Here is a 21556-nt window from a genome sequence, read left to right on the forward strand (position 1 = left end):
TTTATTTGTCAACAAAAACGTAGCCTCTCATTAACCTTACCACTGTCTTATGAGATGCTTCTTAGATTGAAGGGATTAAAATCCTGCCTAATGTTTATTACTTCTATAATTTGGGCAACTGGATGGAATCTGAGGTCCTTTATGGGATGATGATGATGATGATGATGATGATGCTTGTAGGATTTCATTCTTGTAGGATCTTCATTCTCCAAAACTAAGGCAAAGAAGGAATTATTTGCCTCTCTCTTTTATGATATGGTGATTTGTCGAGCTTAGGCCAAGAGGCTGAGCTGGAGAATGGCTGAATGGTCAGCCATTCTCAATGCTGCATTAATATTCTAAGATTAGAGAGTCCTATCATGGAACTCCCATTTCATAAGGGACAAAGGCTATTCTTTTATTCCCAGCTCTTCTTACTCCCTGAACGTTTCGCTCTGTCATTTCATCAGTAGCCTTGCCAAAGGCATTTTTATTTTATATATCCTTTTCCTCCTTAGAATATAAGCTTCCTGAGTGTAGGAGCTCTCTGCGAGAAAGGACTGTCTAGTTTGCTTACATCCTATCCTCAGTGTTTAGCACCATTTGTGTCTGATGCATAGTAAATGGTTCACAGATGCTTGCTCTGTTGTTCTAATCTATTTATCCATCCACTGCTAGCTAACATTTATCCATTTGTTACATATCTATCATTTATCCTTCATCATCCATTATTTATCCATCTATCCATTTGCCATTGATCATTCACCCATTTATCTCGTCTATATTTTATCCATCTATAATCTATTTTTCTATTATCCATCTGGCATTTATCCATCTATATGTCTGTCTGCCCATCCATCCATCCATCCATCCATCCATCCATCCATCCATCCATCCATCCATCCATCCATCCATCCATCCATCCATCCATCCATCTTCCCTCATAAGATTCTCCCCTGGAGACCGTCGCTAGGGTGGGGTGGGATTTTCGTCTCTCTCCCTGTTTCCGGGTCCCTAGGGGGACAGACACTTGAAGGCACCTATAGCGGCCCTCTCTCGGCTCTCGCGAGGTTACGCGGTCCCGGAAGTAGCTGGGCGTCGTGATCGAGGGTCGCCGTTATTACCGTGATGTGTGGGGATTGTGTGGAGAAGGAATATCCGAATCGGGTGAGCTGCGGGGCATGGGTCTTCTCTGTCCCCCCTGGCCCAGAGCCCGGATATCTCCTACTCTGTAAGGCTGCCTGAACTGTGAGCGTGGGAAAGAGGCTCGCTCTGGCCCCCGGGAGGAAGGACGGCCCGCCCTGGTGGGCTGACGTATTTATGTTTTGGCCCCTGCCCTTTACCCTGGCGGTACCCATCAGGCATAGTCCTACTCCTGGAGCCAACTGAGGACCGGCGTAGGGGGAGCGGGTCCTGATTAAAGTTTCTGTAGTTTTTTCTAGTCCTTCTATTCCATTATAATGTTCCTTCCCAACCACTCATTCAGTTTTGGTTTTGTAAATTATTAATTTTATTGGAGAAGTGAACCGGATTTCCCAGCAGAGTTGTTTTTTTTTTTAACTTTCTTTTTTCAATCCACAAAAATCCACCACTCTCTTTGAGAAAGAAAGAAAAACAAAAACCTTGTACAAACACGTATGGGCAAGCAAAATAAATCCCTTCCTTGGTCATGTCCCCAAGATAAATGTCTCTCTCTGCGCCGAGTCCTATCCCTGGACTCTGGATAGCCTGTTTAGTCGCAAGATTCTCTAGATTCCAAATTGAAACCTATGAGTAGGCGCTATGTTATTATTATTATTATTATTAATTTTTATTATTTTCCCTCCTCCTGATAGAAAATAATCCTGCTTTGTCTACCTCACAGGATTATTGTAAGGAAAGTGCTTTGTAAACCCTAAAGCACTAATAGAAGTGTGACTTATTAACGTCCAGCAGTGATTGGTAGAGAGAAGGGGGATTGATGCTCGGTCTAAACTTTACAAAAGTTACAGTTCTACAACAAATTGGATTTTTAACAGGAATGCTAGCTTTTATAGTTTTTTGTGGGTTTTTTTGTTTTTTTGTTTTTTTTGGTTTTTTGCTTTCCTCTAATTTTTCTTCTATTATATAGGTATTTTAAACTTAAAAAAAAAAAAACATTCTGTACCGCTATTAGGATTTTAAAAGGGGTGGGAAAGAGTTAGAAGCATTTACAGACTTTTCGCAGCAACTATCTTTCCTTGTATATGTCCCATATTTTGTTTCATTACTTGGGTTCCTCCCATCTCAAAGATATTTATAGATTTTTTTTTTTATTTCGTTTTCCCCAAATATGCATCTTGCTTGTCTTAAAATCTTCATCCATACATATGATTCAGAAAAACTATAGGAAAGGTTTGTAGAACTGGAATAAAGGTCATCAAAGCACCTCTCATAGTAGGTCATAGTATCAAAGCCTGTTTAAAAGTATCAAAGCAGATTTTTTGTTTTTGTTTTGTTTTTGTTGCTGTTTTTGTGTTTTTTATTACATAATTCATAGAATGTTTTGGGAACAGTCCTAAGGCAGGAAGGAGGCTTGTTCTCTCCCCTCCCCACTCCCCCTCTGTTTGACATAGAGCTACAGGTCTGCAATAAAAAGTTTGGACCTTTGGTCCCAAAATAGCTAAAGAAATGACAGATACAGATGCTCAACAGCCACTGTTTTGGCCACAACCAGGGACCATCCCCAGCCTTGCCCACTGGCAAGCAGGGGGGAGGGGGAGGAGGAATGTTCAGCATTGTAATGCAATTCAAAAGTGTTTTAATCCCTTTGATGTAAATATGTAATATAGCAATTTTGTATAATTTTTTATGCTCTTTTTTTAAAAAGATTTGATTGTAAACATGTTCTCTGTTTTGAGGAATGTTTGGACCAATTCTTAAGTGTAGAGGAATATCCAAAAATATTTAATATAATGTTCTCTTTCTTGGTTCTGTTTCCTGGAGGTCTCTGGGAGTACCCTTCCTTTCAGTTCAGTAATCACCACAAGTAAAGTCAGGTGTTAAAGTCCAAATCCTTTATTATCTCTTGTCTGCTTTCCTGGGGCCCAGTTAGCTTTCTTATAGTCCAGATCCTTTATTATCTCCTCCCTGGGCTTGGGCAGCTTTCTGGAGAGCCTTTCAGTTTGGCTTTGAGCTTAGTGTGGGAAGTGCAGGAGTTCAGGCCAGCCACCAGGAAGATTGAAGAGTGCATTGAATTTCTCGCCTTGGTTCTGAGAGCTTAAGCTCCTTCCGCCAGTCCTTTGCCTTCTCTCCAAATGAATCCTGGCTGAGGCTCCTAGTTTATATGCTCTATGCAGAGTATACACCAATCATTATATCACTAGGAAACCATTATTTGTTGTAGGATTAAATCAATGCTAAACTAGATTTAACCATTGTCTCCTCAGTTCCACTTAGTACCTTGTTTCAAGTTCTGGCCCATAATATTTAAGATCCTATGTGGCCGTAGGGCAAAGAATATCTAAATAAGGATTCAAAAGATTTGGGTTCTAATGTCATTTCTGCTATTAGTAAATGTGAACTTAGATCTGTCTCATTCTCAATCACCTAATATGTAAGATGGGATAGTGCTTACTCTGCCTTCCAGCTGTTTTGTTATGAAAAATAGATAAAATAATTATAGGAGAGTCCTATAATATATTTACATAGCATAAAAAATATAACTTTCTTGGGCTTCAGTTTTTCAACTATAAAATGAGAGTTTGGATTCAAACTATGATCCTTTGAACCTCCTGAGGAATAGACATATTGAAACAACTTAGTATCAGCATAAGGCAATATTTGAATATGTCCCAGAAAAAAGTGATGGATTCATATTTTGATTTCTTCACTGCCTGTGTGACCTTGTTCAAGTTATATTAACCTCTGTGGATTTCCTGATCCTGATATTCAGAAGAACTTATAGCTTTTAAAAAAATATTTTATGACCTTATGAACATAAGCAGAAGTCAAGGAGATGGGCAAAGAGCTCACCTTTCCAGACATTTCATATTTCTATTCCTCAAGCACTCTATATCCCCACAAAACTGGTTTCTATGCTGTGCCTTATTATACATGTTCTCCATTTTCCACTTCTGTAACTTTGCACAGGCTATTCCCCTACCTCCCACCCTCACTCCATGTTTGAAATGTTCTACTTTCTCATCTCTTGAAAGTGAGAGATGAAATCACTAATTGCTTTCAAGATTCAGCTTGCTGAAAGCTTTTCCAAAAACCTTTGCTGACTTGATTTCCCTCACCTAGTTATTCTGTATCACTAGTGTCTAGCTAAGGGCCTTAATGTAGTAGGCATTTTATAAATATTTAATTGGCTCCTTCGCTTCTACAATTATTTACTGAGCAAAAACCAATAGGGTATGTTCAGAGAACTGCTAGGTCCAAGGAAGATAATAAAGTTTTAGATGGGACATAATTTCAAAGTTGGAAAGCCCCTCAGTACCTACCATATAGTCCAACTTACATACTTGAAAAAGAATCTTCTTTCCAGCAGATCTAACAAATGGTCATCCATCTTTGAAGAACTCTACTTAAAAAGAGAGAGAGAGAACCACTTCCTCCTTAAGCAGCCCATTTCACTTTTGTATAATTCTGTTCCAAAGTTTTTCCATTTGCTGAGCCAAACTGTGCTTCTTTGCAACTTTAATAAGTCAACCTGGAGTGTATGAGGTGTCCAAGGAGGACTAGCATCTCTGGTAAAAGGGCTTGCCAAGCCTTTTCCAGGGCTACCTTTATTATCCACCTGGCTCTCAATTCACCTGTGGCTCCTAGAAACTAGCACTGATACCTCAGTAAACTTTCTCAGCAGACAGGCTTAAACCCGGTTGAGGATAACTGATGGGTCACAAACCTGTTGGTGAGTTTGCAGGTATTTACCCTAAGTATGTGAAGACTTCCCTCCAGCAGAATGGGTGGATGAGAACAGTTGTTCTGAGGGCAGCTGAAGCAGGCACGGTGGAGTGCTTAGAACTTAGATATCAAAGACACCAAGGTCATCCTGACTGTCCTGCCACTGGACTTTGATGATTCTGGAAAAAAGAGTGAGGCTGATGATTTTGTGGATTCCCTCACGTAAATCCAGTTCACTCACAAGTAAGACATTACCCAGTGGTGTCATTGATCCTTTTGAAAATGGAAGACAAACAACAATAGCAGGTAAAATCAATTTGTTTCCTTCCTTCCAAATTCCACTCAGCAGCCACAGAACAAGAGCAATTAAATTAGATGCCACCATCTGAGATTATCTAAAAACAAAGATTCAAAAATAGAGAATGACAGAAAGTGAGGAGAGTAAGATATTCTAGATTAGTTGCTTGTGAAACATTATAGTGGCAAGCCATAGAGTTAAGACTGATATAAAGGCAAGTAAGTAGACGATTATAATATTAGGACACCTAAGATCAAGAGATGGATATAGAGCTGGAGTGACAGAGAGGTTAGAGGCTATAGTGAGGGATTTTTTTCAAAATACCAAATCTTGACAGCTGAGAAGCTTTTGAGTTTGACAAGAAGGTTATATAAGACTTGCAATAGCATAGTTTCAACAGAGTAATGAAGACAGATTGAGGGTAAAAGAAGTTATGCATATTGAGGAAATAGAAGCAGCAGATATAAATTACTTATATATAAGAAATGATTAATATTCGAGGAAAGGAGGAAGGAAAGACAGTGGTTTAATGATAGGAATTCTATCTCTTTCAAGCAAGCAAATAACAAAAAAATATGAAAATACTGTATTGTGATCCACATTCAGTCGCCTCAGTCTTCTTTCTGGATGCAGATGGCTCTGTCCATCATAAGTCTATTGGAACTGACTACTCTAATAATATGATATTTAAGAGTTATTTGTTTTATCTGTCCATAGAGGAATGTAAAAAATGAAGTTTTTTAAAGTTTATTATGTTTCTCAAAAAAAAAAGAACCTACTAGAACTTGGTTCCACAGGCATATTTTTTTACAGAATGCAGGGCTGAGTCTGATATAATAATATGGAATTATATCAAGGGAAAGTCTTATTTGGATAAATAAGTAGGGAGGGAGAGATTGAAAATGTTATCTAGGGAGGGGATAATGAGTTAGTCTCATGGGGAGTTACAAATCTGGCATACGTAGGTAGCTGCTAATTCAGACTGCCAATATGTATAATATTTAGATATTTCTCTTTGGGATATGTACAGATGTCTGGAGGTTTGTGGTGGTTGCATTTCATAGACAAGCAACCAACTGGCCGAATTCAATACAGATGGTAATGTGTTTACAATCAGTGCTTGAACAGAATCATGAACAAAATATGAGAATGGACAGTATTAATTTGCAAAACCCAATTTTTTTCTGAACTCAAAAACCTTTCTTCCCCCAGAAATTAGTCTAATGAATTAGTTTGAAACAGAACTGAATCTAATTTGTACAATTTCCTAAAACTGTTGTATTAGTACATAATTTGGGACTTACAAAATCTTTTCCAAAATAATCCAGAATTGAAATCAGTATGCCAATCATGTCCCTTCTTCGGTTTAAACTGTTCAGCAGTACAAGAATATTTATTAAAATCTCATTAATTTTAACTAGAGAAGTCAAACTTAAGTAGTGAAAAGTGATTTTACACATAAAAATATTTTTAATAGTTTTATTGTTTTCATAATCTCCATATGCACTAAGTTATATTAGGCTAATAATGTTTCTTCATTCAAACTATAGTCTAATAAAATTCCTTAAAATACCTATAAATGACTTTCAGTACATAAGTACTCACATATTTTGCTTAAAACTTATTATCAATCTGCATCCAGAAAGAGGACTGTAAGAACTGAATATAGATCTCAACAAAGTATTTTCACGTTTTTGTTTGTTGTTTGCTTGCTTTTTGTTTTCCTTTCTCATTTTGATCTGATTTTTCTTGTGCGGCATGATAATTGTGGAAATACATATAGAAAAATTGCACATGTTTAATATATATTGTGTTACTTGCTGTTTAAGGGAGGAGGTGGGGGAAGAGAGAAAAATTTGGAACACAAGATTTTGCAAGGTGAATATTGAAAACTGCATATATTTTGAAAATAAGTTAAAAAAATAAAAAAAGATTATCTTCTAAAATTCTCTTAACCAAATAAATTCAGTACAGTTCCTTTCAGAATTACCATAAATTCCTGAAATTAATTTTTCTGTAATATATTGTGAATTGTGTTGGTTCTTATCACAACATTCTTTCTGGGTCAGGAGGGAGGAATAGGCATTCCTTATAGCAAATGCACATATTTTTTCAATTCAAATATTACATTTTCCAAGTGTACTTATTAACATATTGAAATTTATTTTTAAACCTTATCAATTTGTTTCTGCTAATATTTTGAAACTATTGTTGTAGTAAGTTACATATTATTGTGGAATTGATGTATTCTTTTTTGCTCCCAGTATAAAGAAACCCTATAATTCTGTATATTTAAATCCACATTCTCAAAAGTGTGATGATTACAGCTATTCATCATATGAAGGACTCATTGACAAAGGTCCCTTGTAGCTTATCTTCACTGTTTTCAATGATATGGGGCTCAAAAGCCAACTCTGGAATCCGTATGGTACATTTATATTCAGCTATTCCAAGCACTTGTTTTTTTATAACACAAAAGTTAGATTGTATATCTTTTCTTCCATTATGCCAGTTCCTGAAGTTTGCATTTTATAAAGAGATCACATTTTGTGATAAGATCACAGATACCTTTACAGTGGCAACTGTGAGAAAATAGAATTTTTGTATTGAAATAGCATTTTACTAGGAATAAGACCTTGGTTACAGGAGTGATTTGTTTACTTGGTAACCATATGACTATGTTATTTAGCTTTCTCATCTGTAAAATCAGGTAAACAATTCTTTCCCAGGGTTGTTGTGAGACTTTAAAAAATATACATACAAGTGTAAACTGTAAAGTACTGTACAGATTATACTTCAAAAGATCTATAATTTCATTGGTTTCATTTATGTGAAAAGAGATCTTTTTCATGAATTCTTTTCACCAAAAGAAAAAAAAATCACCTGTTAATGAGCTTTTTCAAATTTAGCTACAGCTTGGCTAGAACTTACTGGTAAGTTATAGAACTTACCAGAAAAAGTTCACTATCATTACAATAATACTCATTTTAAACAAAAGTGTTCTAGTTTTGCTAATTTCTCTTTGTATTAATTCATAGAGGTTTTTCATGTATTTCTGAAATCTTTTCATTTTTTTTAAAGTACAATATTACTCCATCACATTGATTTGCCTCAATTTGTATAGTTATTCCCCAAATGATGAGCATCCTTTAAGTTTTCAATTATTTTCCAAAAAAAAAAAAAAAAAAGTATTGCTATAAAATTTTTGTACATTTATATCCTTTTCATTTGATCTCTTTCAAGCAAGCAAATAACAAAAAAATATGAAAATACTGTATTGTGATCCACATTCAGTCTCCTCAGTCTTCTTTCTGGATGCAGATGGCTCTGTCCATCATAAGTCTATTGGAACTGACTACTCTAATAATACTGATATTTAAGAGTTATTTGTTTTAATCTGTCCATAGAGGAATGTAAAAAATGAAGTTTTTTAAAGTTTATTATGTTTCTCAAAAAAAAAAAAAAGAACCTACTAGAACTTGGTTCCACAGGCATATTTTTTTACAGAATGCAGGGCTGAGTCTGATCTGAGAAGTCATGCGTGTAGAATCTTATTTCTTATAACTGTAACATATAATTATATTTTAATTTGAGAGATATATTATATAATTTGAGGGATAGCTAGATGGCATAGTAGAGAAGAGTATCAGCTTGGAATCAGGAAAACTCATTTTCCATTGAGTTCAAATCTAACCTTAAACCACATACTAACTCTATGACCCTGGCAAGTCATTTCACTCTGTTTGCCTTGATTTCTTCATCTGTAAAATGAACTGGAGAAGGAAATGGTAGATTACTTCAGTATTTTTGCTATTAAAAAAAAAAGCAAACCAAAAAAAACCCAAAACCCAAATGGGGTCACAAAGAATTGAACATGACTGAACAACAAAAATTCTTGTAGGTATCAACTTGTATATAGTTTTTTGATCATTTTTATAGACTCCAAAGTAGTAGGGACCTTAGATATGCTCTGGTTTACAAATCCTAATTTCTCTATTGTAGGAACAAACCCAGAAGATTTTTTCTGATATTTCTGATATTACACAGCTAGTAACAAAACTGGAACTGTTTTCTAACACTTTAACACACTAGTATTTTTCCCACTGTACCATGCTGTTTTTATGAAGCATTACTACAAATAGTGTAATAAAGATCAAACGAACTTTCTTCTGCTTTGTATTTGTGTCCTCTTTCATGGATTATAATCTTGTTCTCTTTCCTCTACAGATCACCAGCTACAGTTGGAAACATTTTTTGGCCCATGAATCATATTTGGCTGAATTATGATTATATTAAAAACTAAGAGGAGTTACTCTAAAGTTCAACTGAGTACTATACAAGTACAATTAGAAGGCATAGCAGAATGGGTAATACCCGGGATTTGAGTCAGGGAAGACCAGACTTTGGATATTATATCAGACTTAGACACAGTCATATGACCCTGGATGAGTCACTTCACCTCAAACAGCCTCAATTTCCCTATCTCTAAAGTCACTAAAAGGATTTATTACTCATCCCTTGGGTATCACAAACTGTACTAGACAATTGGAATACTACCAAACAAACTGCCACCCTTATTCTTAAGAAATTTGCATGCTATAGGGGAAGATATGTATAAGGGGGTAACAGGAATCTGGAAGGGCTTTGTGTTGAAAGAGGTATTTAAGCTACTTCTTGAAGAAAAAAAAGGAGTCTAAGGAAAAAAGATTGTAAAAGGGGAATAATATCATCTATCTCACATAGTTGTGTGGCTCACATGAGCCAATGGTGTAAGACTATAGGTATAAAACACTTTGCAAATCTTAAAAGACTTTATCACATATATTCCCTGCCTATTAGTACTTCTAATTCTAGCTATTAATATTTTTATTTTTTAATATATTTTATTTTCCTAATTATATGTTAAAACAATTTTAAGACCCAAATTCTAGCCCTTTTTTCTTCCCTGCACCCCTCCCTGTGAAGGTAAGCATTCTAACATACATGAGCAATCTATAAAACATTTCCACATTAGTCATTTTATACAAGAAGACAAACTTTTCCCCCCCTCTGGGGTTAAGTGACTTACCCAGTATTATACAACTAGGAAGTGTTAAGTGTCTGAGGTTATATTTGAATTTAGGCCCTCCTGACTTCAGGGCTAGTGCTCTGTCCACTACACCATCTAGCTGCCCCATGGCTTTTAAAAAATGAATAAAATTTTAAATGAATAAAAGAAAGACAATGAAAAATAGTATGTTTCAGTCTATTTTCAGGTAGTATCAGTTCTTTTTCTGGAGGCAGATAGTATGAAACATCATTAGTCCTTTGGGATTGTCTTGTGTCATATTGCTGAGAATAAGGCTCTGTTTCTCTGTATATTGTTATGATTCTGTTCACTTCACTTTGCATTAACGTAAGTCCAGGTTTTTCTGAAACGATCCTGCTTATCATTTCTTATACCACAATAATATTCCATTACAGTTGTATACCAATAACTTATTTAGCTATTCCCTGATTAAAGGAGATGTCCTCAATTTCCAATTCTTAAACACCAAAAAAAGAGGAGCTATAAACATTTTTATACATATAGGTCCATTTCTTTTCTTTTTGATGTCTTTGGGATATAGACTTGCAGTATTGCTGGGTTAAAGGGTTTTCATAGTGTTTATAGCCCTTTTACCATAGTTCCAAATTGCTCTCCAGAACAATTGGACTCCTTTACGCCTTTACCAGCAGTGCATTAGTGTCCTGGTTTTCCCATATCCCCTCCAGTATTTTCCCTTTTTGTCATATCAGCCAATCTGATAGGTGTGAAGTAGTAGTTGTTTTAATTTGTATTTCTCTAACCAAGTGGTTTGTAGCATTTTTTCATATGAATAAAGATGACTTTGATTTCTTTATCTGAAAATTGAGTATTTTTATTTGACCATCTATTAATTGAGGAATGACTTGTATTTTAATAAATTTGACTGTTTATATATTTGGGAAAGAAGTCCTTTATTATCGATACTTGTTACAAAGTTTCCCTCGATTTTCTGCATTTCCTTTTCATTTTTGGTTGCATTGGTTTTGTTTGTGCAAAAAGTTTTTAATTTCATATAATCAAAATTATTTTACATTTCTAAATGCTCTCTTTATTTTCTTTGGTCCTAAATTCTTTCTTTTTCCAAAAACAAACTATTCCATGCTGTCCTAATTTGCTTTTGGTATCATCCTGTATGTGTAACTCATATATCTATTTTGATCTTGTAGAGTGTGAGAATGTGAGTTTTATTCTGAAAGTTTGGATCTTTATCATATACTAGATTACTATGAGCATTTACTATAATGTAATGTGTATCTAGTCTATCCCACTGATCTACCACTCTATTTCTTAGCCAATACAAGATTGTTTTGATAATTACCACGATATAATTCTGTTTGAGATCTGATATGACCTTCACATCATTTTTCACTGAATCTCTTGATAGCCTTGATTTTTTGTTCTTCCAGATAAATTTTGTTATTTTTCTAGCTTTGTAAAACAATTTTTGTTAGTTTGATTGTGTGGTATTGAATAAATAGATTAATTTAGATAGAATTATTATTTTTATTATATTGACCTAGCTTATCTATGTGCATTAATATTTTTCCAAATTGTTTAGATGTGACTTCATTTGTGTGAGAAGTGTTTTGTAGTTGTCTTCCTGGGTTTATTTTGCAGGTTGACTCCCAAGTATTTTATATAACCTAGAATGACTTTAAATGGAAGTTATCTTTCTGTGTCTTCTTGTTAGGCCTCAGGAATATATAGAAATGATGATGATTTATGTGGATTTACTTTGTATCTTGCAACTTTGCTAAAGTTGTTAATTATTTCAAGTATTTTTTTTTAGTTAATTCTCTAGGATTTGCTCCATTAATATTAGAAAATATTAAATGTGTGTTTCATTTTTAGTGATTTTTTTTTTAAAAAACATATTGCTTATACTATCAAGGATTCAGGACAGGAAAGGACTTTAGAGATCAATATTTCACTCCCCTAATTTTTCAATGAGGCTCAGAAAGGTTATATTATTAAGGTCACACAGGCAATAGTTGATCTGTGGCAAGGTATAATTGGGATCCTCTCACTGCATCTTTTAGCCACTTGGAAGGCTAATCATCTGAACTCCAATCTGATATGGAAGGTTTTAGCTCTTTTTGGAATGTTGTACTTTCTTCAAAAGAGCAAATTTGGGATCATAGGTTTTTCTAAAAGTTTTGCTACGAGTTCATCGAAAATTTTCACTAGTAATTTTGTAGTGGAAATGTTTTATTCTTATTTAAAATATTATATCTAAATGCTATAATACTGTGGATTTAAAAGGATGTATTTTTGTTTTAATTTTGGTTTTTAGGGTAACACCTGCCTGGAGAATGGGTCTTTTTTGCTGAACTACATAGGCTGTGCAATGTGCAATAAACGGGACTTTATGCTGATTGCAAACAAATCCATGAAAGAGGAAGATGGAGAAGAAATAGTTACCTATGATCGTAAGCAGGCTTTGTTTTCTTGATTAATGACTATTTGTTGTTTAGTTTAATTTAACTGATAAGTAAATAGGACTTTAGGCTTAAATTTTTGTGTTGTGTGAATTGCTTTGTTAACTTTTTAACCTTTTTAAGAAGAAATACACTAAAAGTTCAATAGTGAAAAAAACACAGGAACAGAACTTCGTTTGAGTTCTGACTGTGACCAGCTGCATGTCATTTAACTTCTATGAATCTCAGTTCTTCACTTATAAATAAGACTTTGTCTCCAGGATTGTTGTAAGGAAACCACTCTGAAAACTGTAGAGAACTATCTAAATGTGAGCTGCTGTTATTATTTAATAGAATATAAGTTCATTGACAGTAAAGATTGTTTCTTTTTTTGTTTTGTTTTTTATGTCCAACCTATAGCACAATGCCTGAGATATAATAATAGGTACTTTAATAAATACTTGTTGATTGATTGATTCTACATGAGAGTATTTCCCAGATCATTGAAACCTTCACAAGCCTAAGACAGATGAGATATTTGCTGGTAGGGTCAAAATTGAAGGGACAGAAAGCATAAAATTTTCATTTACTGTCTTAAGCACATTTTGCTCTTAGAATAGAGGGGCATGATTTTATTTTATTGATTGATTGATTTTGATTCATAATTTATTTATTTTGTTCTGACCTTAGTTACAGATTAGCTGGTAATAATGCTATATTATTGAGTTTACTACTCCAGGTTGATGTGCTTTTTGAATTCTTACTAGATCCTTTTTAATTTTTCTCTTAATCTTCCTTTTCCTGAACTGTCAGTGCACCTGCTTCTAGTAGGATCTCATTATCCTCTTCTGATCTGTTCCTCCTAATATTCTGTATTTAGGGAAACCAAATTTTAAAGAAAACCAAATAATTTCACTTATTAAAATTATGGTGAAGTAAAAAGAAATAATCTCAAAATAAGGGTCATAGGATCTCTCATCTGAGTCAAGTATATGAATTTAATACATGAATTTCATGATAACCCTTTTACTTATTGAGAGCCTTTTTGGGAGGCTTATTTCCAGCTTCCTTTTTAGCCTAAATTCAGATATTTGGAAAAAGTGAGATATTACTTTCAATAAAGAATTTGGGGATGTAGAAGGATGGATAGCATCCCTTTAAAATAGAGCCAGGTAATATTGGTAAGGCAGCACAATCTTTTTAAAGCTTTCCTTTTCCTTTTTTGTATCTTTTAAACTTTTTTTAGCCACTAAATTCCCTTTAAATGTCTGAAGTAAATCATATTTAGCCACCCCTAATTCTGACTAGTCCTAATGAGTTCATTGTAGAGGTTTAGTTACATATCTCTTTGGGGGATGGAGGAATTGTCATCACAGAGTAGCCAGGCGTGAGTATTTTATTTATTTTAAATTTAAATACATAATGGGAAAAGGAAAAAAAAATTCCATGTACACAGAGAACATGGGATAGCATTCAGAACAGAAAAGAGAATTCAATATAAAAGAAATTTTTATTGCAAGAAAGCCTATATAATAAATACTCACATCTGCCTCAACTTTTCTTTGCTTCCTTATAGGTTTTTTTTATTTTCTGCTGTGCACTTTTTACTTTATCTCCACTCCTCTCACTGCCTTAAAGAAGGCTACAATTAAGCGTGGAAATATAAACATACACAGAAACATATATGTATACACATATATATTTATATCTATAAATAGACATAAATGCACATATAAACTCATACCCATATTTGTAACATCACTCTGTGGTTATTTCTACTTGTTATCTGCTTCTCTGAAGGTAGATAGTATCTTTCTTCATAAGTCCAAGTCAGCCAACTTATCATTATTTAAACCTTATTTCTACTTGTCATCTGCTTCTCTGAAGGTAGATAGTATCTTTCTTTATAAGTCCAAGTCAGCCAACTTATCATTATTTAAACCTAAACACATCCTGTCTGAAAATTGTCAATTAAATTCCTCCTCCCCCTGCCAGTTTTCTGCATTCCTTCTATTCTTGGCTGAATAGGTTTTATTTATACAAGTAAATTTTAATTTAAAGTAATCAAATGTAAAATGGATAATTTTGATTACATTAAATTAAAAAGGTTTTGCATAAACAAAGCCATTGTAGCCAAAATTAGAAGGGAAACAAAAAACTGGGAAAAAAATTTTACAGTCAGTCTTTCTGATAAAGGTGTCATTTCTAAAATATTAGAGAACTGACTCAAATTTATAAAAATACAAACCTGTTGATAAATGGTCAAAGTATATGAACAGACAATTTTCAAATGAAGAAATTAAAACCATTTTTAAAACTGTGAAAAATGCTCAAAATCACCATTGATTAGAGAAATGCAAATGAAAACAACTGAGGTACCACCTCATACCTCTCAGATTAGCTAAGATGACAGAAAAAGATGTGGAAAAATGGGACACTAATACATTATTAGTGGAGTTGTGAACTGATTCAATCATTCTGAAGAGAAATTTAGGACTGTGCTCAAAGGCTTATCAAACTGTACATTTCCTCTGATCTAGCAGTGTTTCTACTGGGCCTTTATCCCAAAGAAATCATAAAAAACAGAAAGGAACCCACATGTGCAAAAATGTTTGTAGAAGCCCTTTTTATGGTGCCAAGCTATTAGAAAATGAGTAGTTACCCATCTATTGGGGAATGGCTGAATAAGTGATGGCATATGAAAGTAAGGAATATCATTGTTCTCTAAGAAATGATGAACAGGCTGATTTTAGAAAAGTCTGGAAAGATTTACATGAAGTCATGCTGAGTGAAGCAAGCAGAACCAGGAAAACATTGAACACAGCAACAGCAAGATTGTGTGATGATCAACTGTGACGATCAACTTGGTTCTTTTCAGCGGTTCAGTGAGCCAAGGCAGTCCCAATAAACTTTGGATGGAAAACACCATCCATATCCAGAATAAGAACTATGGAGACTAGCACGTATTGTTTTCATCTTTTTTTTTCCCTTTGTGTTTTTCCCCTTTTGTTCAGATTTTTCTCTCCCCACATAATATATATGGAAAATGTTAAAAAAAAAAAAAAAAAAAAAAAGAATGTATATGTATAACAAAAAATATTTTTACATGTAACTGGGAAAAATAAAAATAATGCAGAAAATAAATAAATAAAAGTAACCAAAACCTTCTATTTTGCACTTCAACAGTGCTCTCACCTTATAATTTAATACCATCTCATTTTTGAGAATAAAATATCTTGTATATTTATACAAATACCGTGACTTTGACAGTTACACTTAAGTGTGTATTTACAGATTACCCTATGGGTTGGAATTTTATATACTTTCAGGCTACAATTTCAATTCTTTAGTTGTAAAATGGTATAATTATATGATGATCAATTCTGATGGACGTTGCTCTTTTCAACAATGAAATGATTCAAGCCAGTTTCAGTGATCTTGTGATGAAGAGAAACATCCAGAGGACTGTGGGAACTGATTGTGGATCACAACATAGCATTTTCATTCTTTTTATTGTTATTTGTTTGCGTTTTATTTTCTTTCTCATTTTTTTTCCAGTTTGATTTGATTTTTCTTGTGCAGCAAGGCAATTGTATAAATATATATGCATAAATTGGATTTAATATATATTTTTACCATGTTTAACTTAGATTACTTGCTATCTGGGGAAGGGGGGAATTGGAACACAAAGTTTTTCAAGGGTCAGTGTTGAAAAATTATCCATGCATATGTTTTGAAAATAAAAAGCTTTAATAAACAAAAAATAAATAAAGGTAGATATAATAAAATTCCTTATGTTTCATAAAATAAATAGAGCTAAGGTTCTTTTAAAAACAATTGCCATGTAAAGAGAAAAATATTACTGTTCTAACGCGAATGAAATGTGTCATTTTCCCCATTTGTCTTACAGATGTGTGTAAGAATTGTCATCACATAGTAGCCAGGCATGAGTATACATTCAGTGTCATGGATGAATATCAGGTAAATATCTTAAATCTTTGGAATTTAAAAAAAAAATTCTATAAAAACCTAGGCACAATATTTAAAAGATACTAATAAAAAGAATCAGAGATGCCAAATCTCAGAAAGTACATAGTCCCATCCACTCCTGAGCAGGAATCTTCTCTGTTATCTCCAAATGCAATTATGTAGCTTTTACTTGAAGACCTTGAATACTAAAGAATTGATTATCTTCTGAAGCCTCCCATTACACTTTTGTACAACTCTGATTTGAAATTGTTTAAAATAGCTCTTGTCAGTTCCCATCCATTAGTCCTGTTTTAGATTTTTAGAGCCAGGTAAAACCAGCCCAATCCCTTTCCATTATGGCAGCTCTTTAGCTGCTTAAAAGTTACTATGATTTCCACCTTGAGTTTACTCTTCTCCACACTTATGTTTAATCCTCTTAAAACTTCATTATAAGTCATAACAACATTCTGGTCTTCCTTCTCTTTGTGTTCTTCAACTAAACAATAACCTTCTTAACATACGGTGTCCAGAATTTAATATAAACAGATTAGAGCAGGATTATAATCTCTCTTATTCTAAACATGATATTTATATTAATGCAAATAAAGACAAAATGACTTTTTTAGTTGCTATGTTTTATTGCTACCACAAGTTTTTAATTCTCTAAACCTCCAGAGTCCTTTTTTTTTTAATGAACTGTTTTAACTGTTACATTCCTCTTTCCCTTGATAGTTATGTCATTGATTTGTTTTTATTTATATTGAATTTGACATTTACCCTTATTAAATTTCATTTTGTTATATTTTTCCCATTGCTCTTAACTATTAAAATCTTTTGGTTTCCCAGTCTTGTTATCCGACATGGCAGTTCTTCTCATCAGTATCATGTATACAAATTTTATGTGCATGCTCTCTAAGCTTTCTTAAACTGGAGTCCGAATTTGGTTGGAAAAAAAATTGCATCTTTTATTTTCACTAATCTCATTGAACTGCTTTATGCTTTCTTTCCTTATTTAAAAATATTATTCTGAGGAGTCCATAGTCTTTACCAGACTGCTAATCCTGAGATAAAAGTAAAAAAAAAAAAAAAAAAAAAAAAAAAGATATTTCTCCAACTGAAAGGAGAACTTTGGATGTGAATGAATCTGCACCAAACTATCAACACTGGAAAACCAAGTCAAAGGATATGGCCTAATGCTCATTAGCCAGGATTGCAGTCTTTATGTTATATATGAAAAATATTACATTAGGCCTGTTCACGTGACTGTTAATGTCTTTTTTTTTTAAATTTGTCTGGCTATCATAGACCAGTATTGTAGTTTTAGTATTGGCCTCTGCCGAGCCACAGAGACATTACTGTATCTGCATGTCACATCTGAAGTTGTGATAAAGAATCTACTCAAGAAGGCATATAGTGTTGAGCAACCCAGTCTTATTTCTAATAAAAGCAAAATAGAAAATTTCATAACCTGACATTTATAGCTGAATAAGCAAAAATCAGTGTGTCTTATTTTTGGAACAAGTGTTAGGCTTAAGTTAGGTCCAGAAAAGCAGATTTGTTTTGCTTTTAACAAATAATAAATGTGAAAACATATAAAATCTATCATTAGGAAAATTGTTCATAGCTACCTATTTAGCTTTTCTTCTTCATGCTCCTACATGGTTTAGCCAAACTAGATTATTCAGTGTTTTACATGCCTAGTGTTTTCTGCCTTTGTTTATTCTATTCCTTAGTATACTTAAAATGTCTTTCACTCCTCCTGTTTCTGCCTTTTGAAATCCAGCTCATCCCGTAAGACTCATCTCAAATATTACATCCTCTATAAAATGTTCTTTGTTCTCACACTTTAGTGAACAGGTATTCACCTTCTGACTTCTCTGGCTTCCTTCAAGTTTCAATTAAAATTCTACCTTCTGCAAAAAGCCTTTCCTTGTTTCCTTTAATGTTGGTGCCTTCCTTCTAAGATCACTTCCAATTTATCTTAAATATAACTTATTATGTACTTAGTTGTTAACATGTTATCTCTCTTATTAGATTATGAGCTCCTGGTGGGCAGAGATTATTTTTGCTTTTCCTTGTATCCCCAGAATTAGCATAGTGCTTGTCACATAGTAAGTACTTGATAAATACTTCTTGGCTTGACTTTGCTTTGTATCTCTTTTTATACACTATTTTCTACATATTCTACTTTGTGTTCTATTTTATCTATATACTTTATTTTTCTTATCATCCTGCAAATTTCATGCAATCAAGAATCCTACTATTTATTTTCAAAACTCCCCTAGCACCTTGTTCTCTTTTTATGGTAAATGATAAATGTTTACAAGTTATATTGAAAAACCAAAAGGTCTTAAGTTCAAATGTGAATTCAAATCTCTCTCTTCACTCAATCCTTTGCCCCGCCCTTGATCACTTATATGTAACTTGTTGAGACCAACTCATACCTCAGACTGTTTACTTTGTATGAAAAGCTCTGAAGATACAAAGTGGCATAAAATAAGTTCTAAGGTAGTATTGATGGTTTTTGGAAGAAACTTATATAAAGCATGTTTATTCCAGCGTGTAGGTAAAAGCTCTTACAAAATAGAGTCAAATCCATAATATGAGCCTTGAGTTTCCCACAAGTAAATATGCACTTTGTCTTGTTCTAGGAATATACCATGCTGTGTCTGTTATGTGGCAAAGCAGAAGATTCCATCAGTGTCCTCCCTGATGACCCCCGACAGATGGCTCCATTGTTCTGAACATGTCACACCTTTACTGTGACAACTATTTCACCTGATAGTTTCACATTTTATTTTCAGTTCAAATGATTCACTTTTTTCAAAGTTCAGAAATGACTATTAAAAAAATGTTCCAAGGAGATGTTTCTCCCTAGAGCTGAACCCCTGACAAAGCCTCCTGTTAACATCACTGGAGTCAGAATGGTACTAGTAGCTGCATGTCTCTGGGAGAAATAAAATGACTTAAATTGCCCAAACAAGTATATCTTTTGAGGAGTAATTAAATGTCTCTCTTTTTGTAACGGAATAAAAACTGGCTTGCAAATCAGAAAACATGTTATAGGCCTATTCATTGTGTACTGTTGGAAACTTGAGCCACTTTTCCAGGTCCCCAGTTTCTCATCTGTAAAATAGAAATGATAACTCTTGTTCTATCTACCTTACAGGATTATGCAGATTGCTATGAAATTATGTATGTGATTATACTTTGAAAACTATAAAAGCTTTCTACAGATATTGGATTTGGAATCAAGGGTCCTAGGCCTGTACTTGCTGTATGACCATGGACAAGTTAGTTGATCTTTAGGCCCTAATTTCCCCATCTGTAAAATAAGGTCCTTGCTAAATCTTTAATCATATGATCTCTTGTACATTTTTTAAAACTTACATATATGAAAGACTAGTAATACCAAACCATACCTTTTAAGATTTAAAAGTAATGAAAATTCTAAACTGTTAATGCCAGTGAGAGGACTTTGCATTGTGCATGAATAATAGTCATTCTTCCTTTCAGCAATCAAATATAAGCATGAAGTAAATCTCTGGTGAGTTTGGGAGATTTAAAATACCAGTGACAGTACTCATGGGAATCCTGTAACTAGATAGTAATCAAATGTTGTTTTATTCTTGGAAAATGTTTGCACTTTGCTACATACCTGTATCTGACCCGAGTATAGCAGCCATTTGATAACATTCATCTTTAGCAGCAGAGACAATTCTCAGTTAAAAATCCAGCAAGACATTTTTTTAAGAACTTGGTAAATCAAAACCAGGCCTATTGACTGTTCAGAATTTTCTGCCAAGCCCAAATTAGTCATTCAGGGCTTAGGAGGAAGATGTTCTTCACTTCAGCTTTACCTTTAAAAAGTATTTTTGTTCTGGATTATATTTATTTTTTAAATTGAAGCATAAGCTCCTATTATGTTTCTCTAACATCAAGTCAATCATGATATGGTGTTTCAATCTTTTTGTTATGTGCTTCTAAAGTAATATAAAATGCACTTTTACCAAGTTAGAACAGATTTTCATATTTTATTATTATTTTAGCATTATTTGGTGCAATAGGACTGATAGAAAACCTCTTAAACCAAGGTTTTTTAATGGAAGCCTGTTATAGTGAAAAGAACACTGAAATCAAATCCAGAGACTTGGATTCAAGTTTTGGTTCCATCCCTTAGTAATTTTGTGGCCTTGGGCAAATCACATATTTTCTGAACTTCTTGAAAATGAGGAAATTATGTTACATTATCTCTAAGGTTCCTTATATCTCTAAATGTTCTGTAATCTGCTTTGTCTTCTACCAAGGTGAAAGGGATAATCAAGGTAAAATCTCTGGCTTATTTTGTTTTGGGCATTGAAAAATGAAAGGAAAGGAAAGGAAAGAAACTGACAACTTCCTAGTCTTGGGGGTTCAAATGCATTTCAGTATATTTGATAAAGTAGAATTGGGTATTAGAGCTCATTTCAGATGCACTCCAATTCTCAGGCATATTTTGTGAACGAGGAGAAATCACTTATTCTTTGTTTCTTATAATGATGAGAATATTTGTCAGTGAAGATATGGGATGAAAAAAAGTTCTAAAATTTTATTTTATTTTTGTAAACAGAACAGGGGATTTGTATGAATGGGTACAAAGTGAAATAAATAGAACCAAAAAGATCAGTATATACACAATGACTAAAATAGTGTAAAAAGAAGTTTGACTCCAGGTAACTGAAAAATTAGTGAATAATCAATCATTTAAGTCTGAGGACCTGGGTTCAAATGTCATGTCTGCTATTTTATCACTTTATATACTTTGGCAAATCACTTAACTACTATGGGCCTCAATTTTCTTGTGAAATGAAGGGATTAGATTAAATGACTTATGAGATATATTCCATCTCATCTATGATCCTGTGCTGTTTATAATAAAGAAAAGAGGGATTAATAATAAATATTTGTTAAGTGCTTACT

At 33.6% G+C, this 21556-nt stretch overlaps 1 protein-coding gene across 2 annotated transcripts; it reads left to right on the top strand.

Moving 5' to 3' along the window:
- Positions 1 to 1026: 1026 nt before the first annotated feature.
- On the top strand, positions 1027 to 19655 carry CHURC1 (churchill domain containing 1). Of its 2 annotated transcripts, XM_031952724.1 has the most exons (5): positions 1074 to 1146; positions 9371 to 9510; positions 12505 to 12640; positions 16539 to 16609; positions 19249 to 19655. In XM_031952724.1, the coding sequence occupies exons 2-5, from the start codon at positions 9427 to 9429 to the stop codon at positions 19339 to 19341; spliced, it is 384 nt and encodes a 127-aa protein (XP_031808584.1). In that variant the 5' UTR covers positions 1074 to 1146; positions 9371 to 9426; the 3' UTR covers positions 19342 to 19655. The 2 variants fall into 2 exon arrangements, with proteins under 2 accessions (XP_012404211.1, XP_031808584.1); XM_012548757.2 differs by lacking the exon at positions 9371 to 9510 and having other exon boundaries at positions 1027 to 1146.
- Positions 19656 to 21556: the final 1901 nt, after the last annotated feature.

This window comes from Sarcophilus harrisii, chromosome 2 (genome assembly GCF_902635505.1).
Source record: "Sarcophilus harrisii chromosome 2, mSarHar1.11, whole genome shotgun sequence".
Lineage (NCBI taxonomy): Eukaryota > Metazoa > Chordata > Mammalia > Dasyuromorphia > Dasyuridae > Sarcophilus > Sarcophilus harrisii.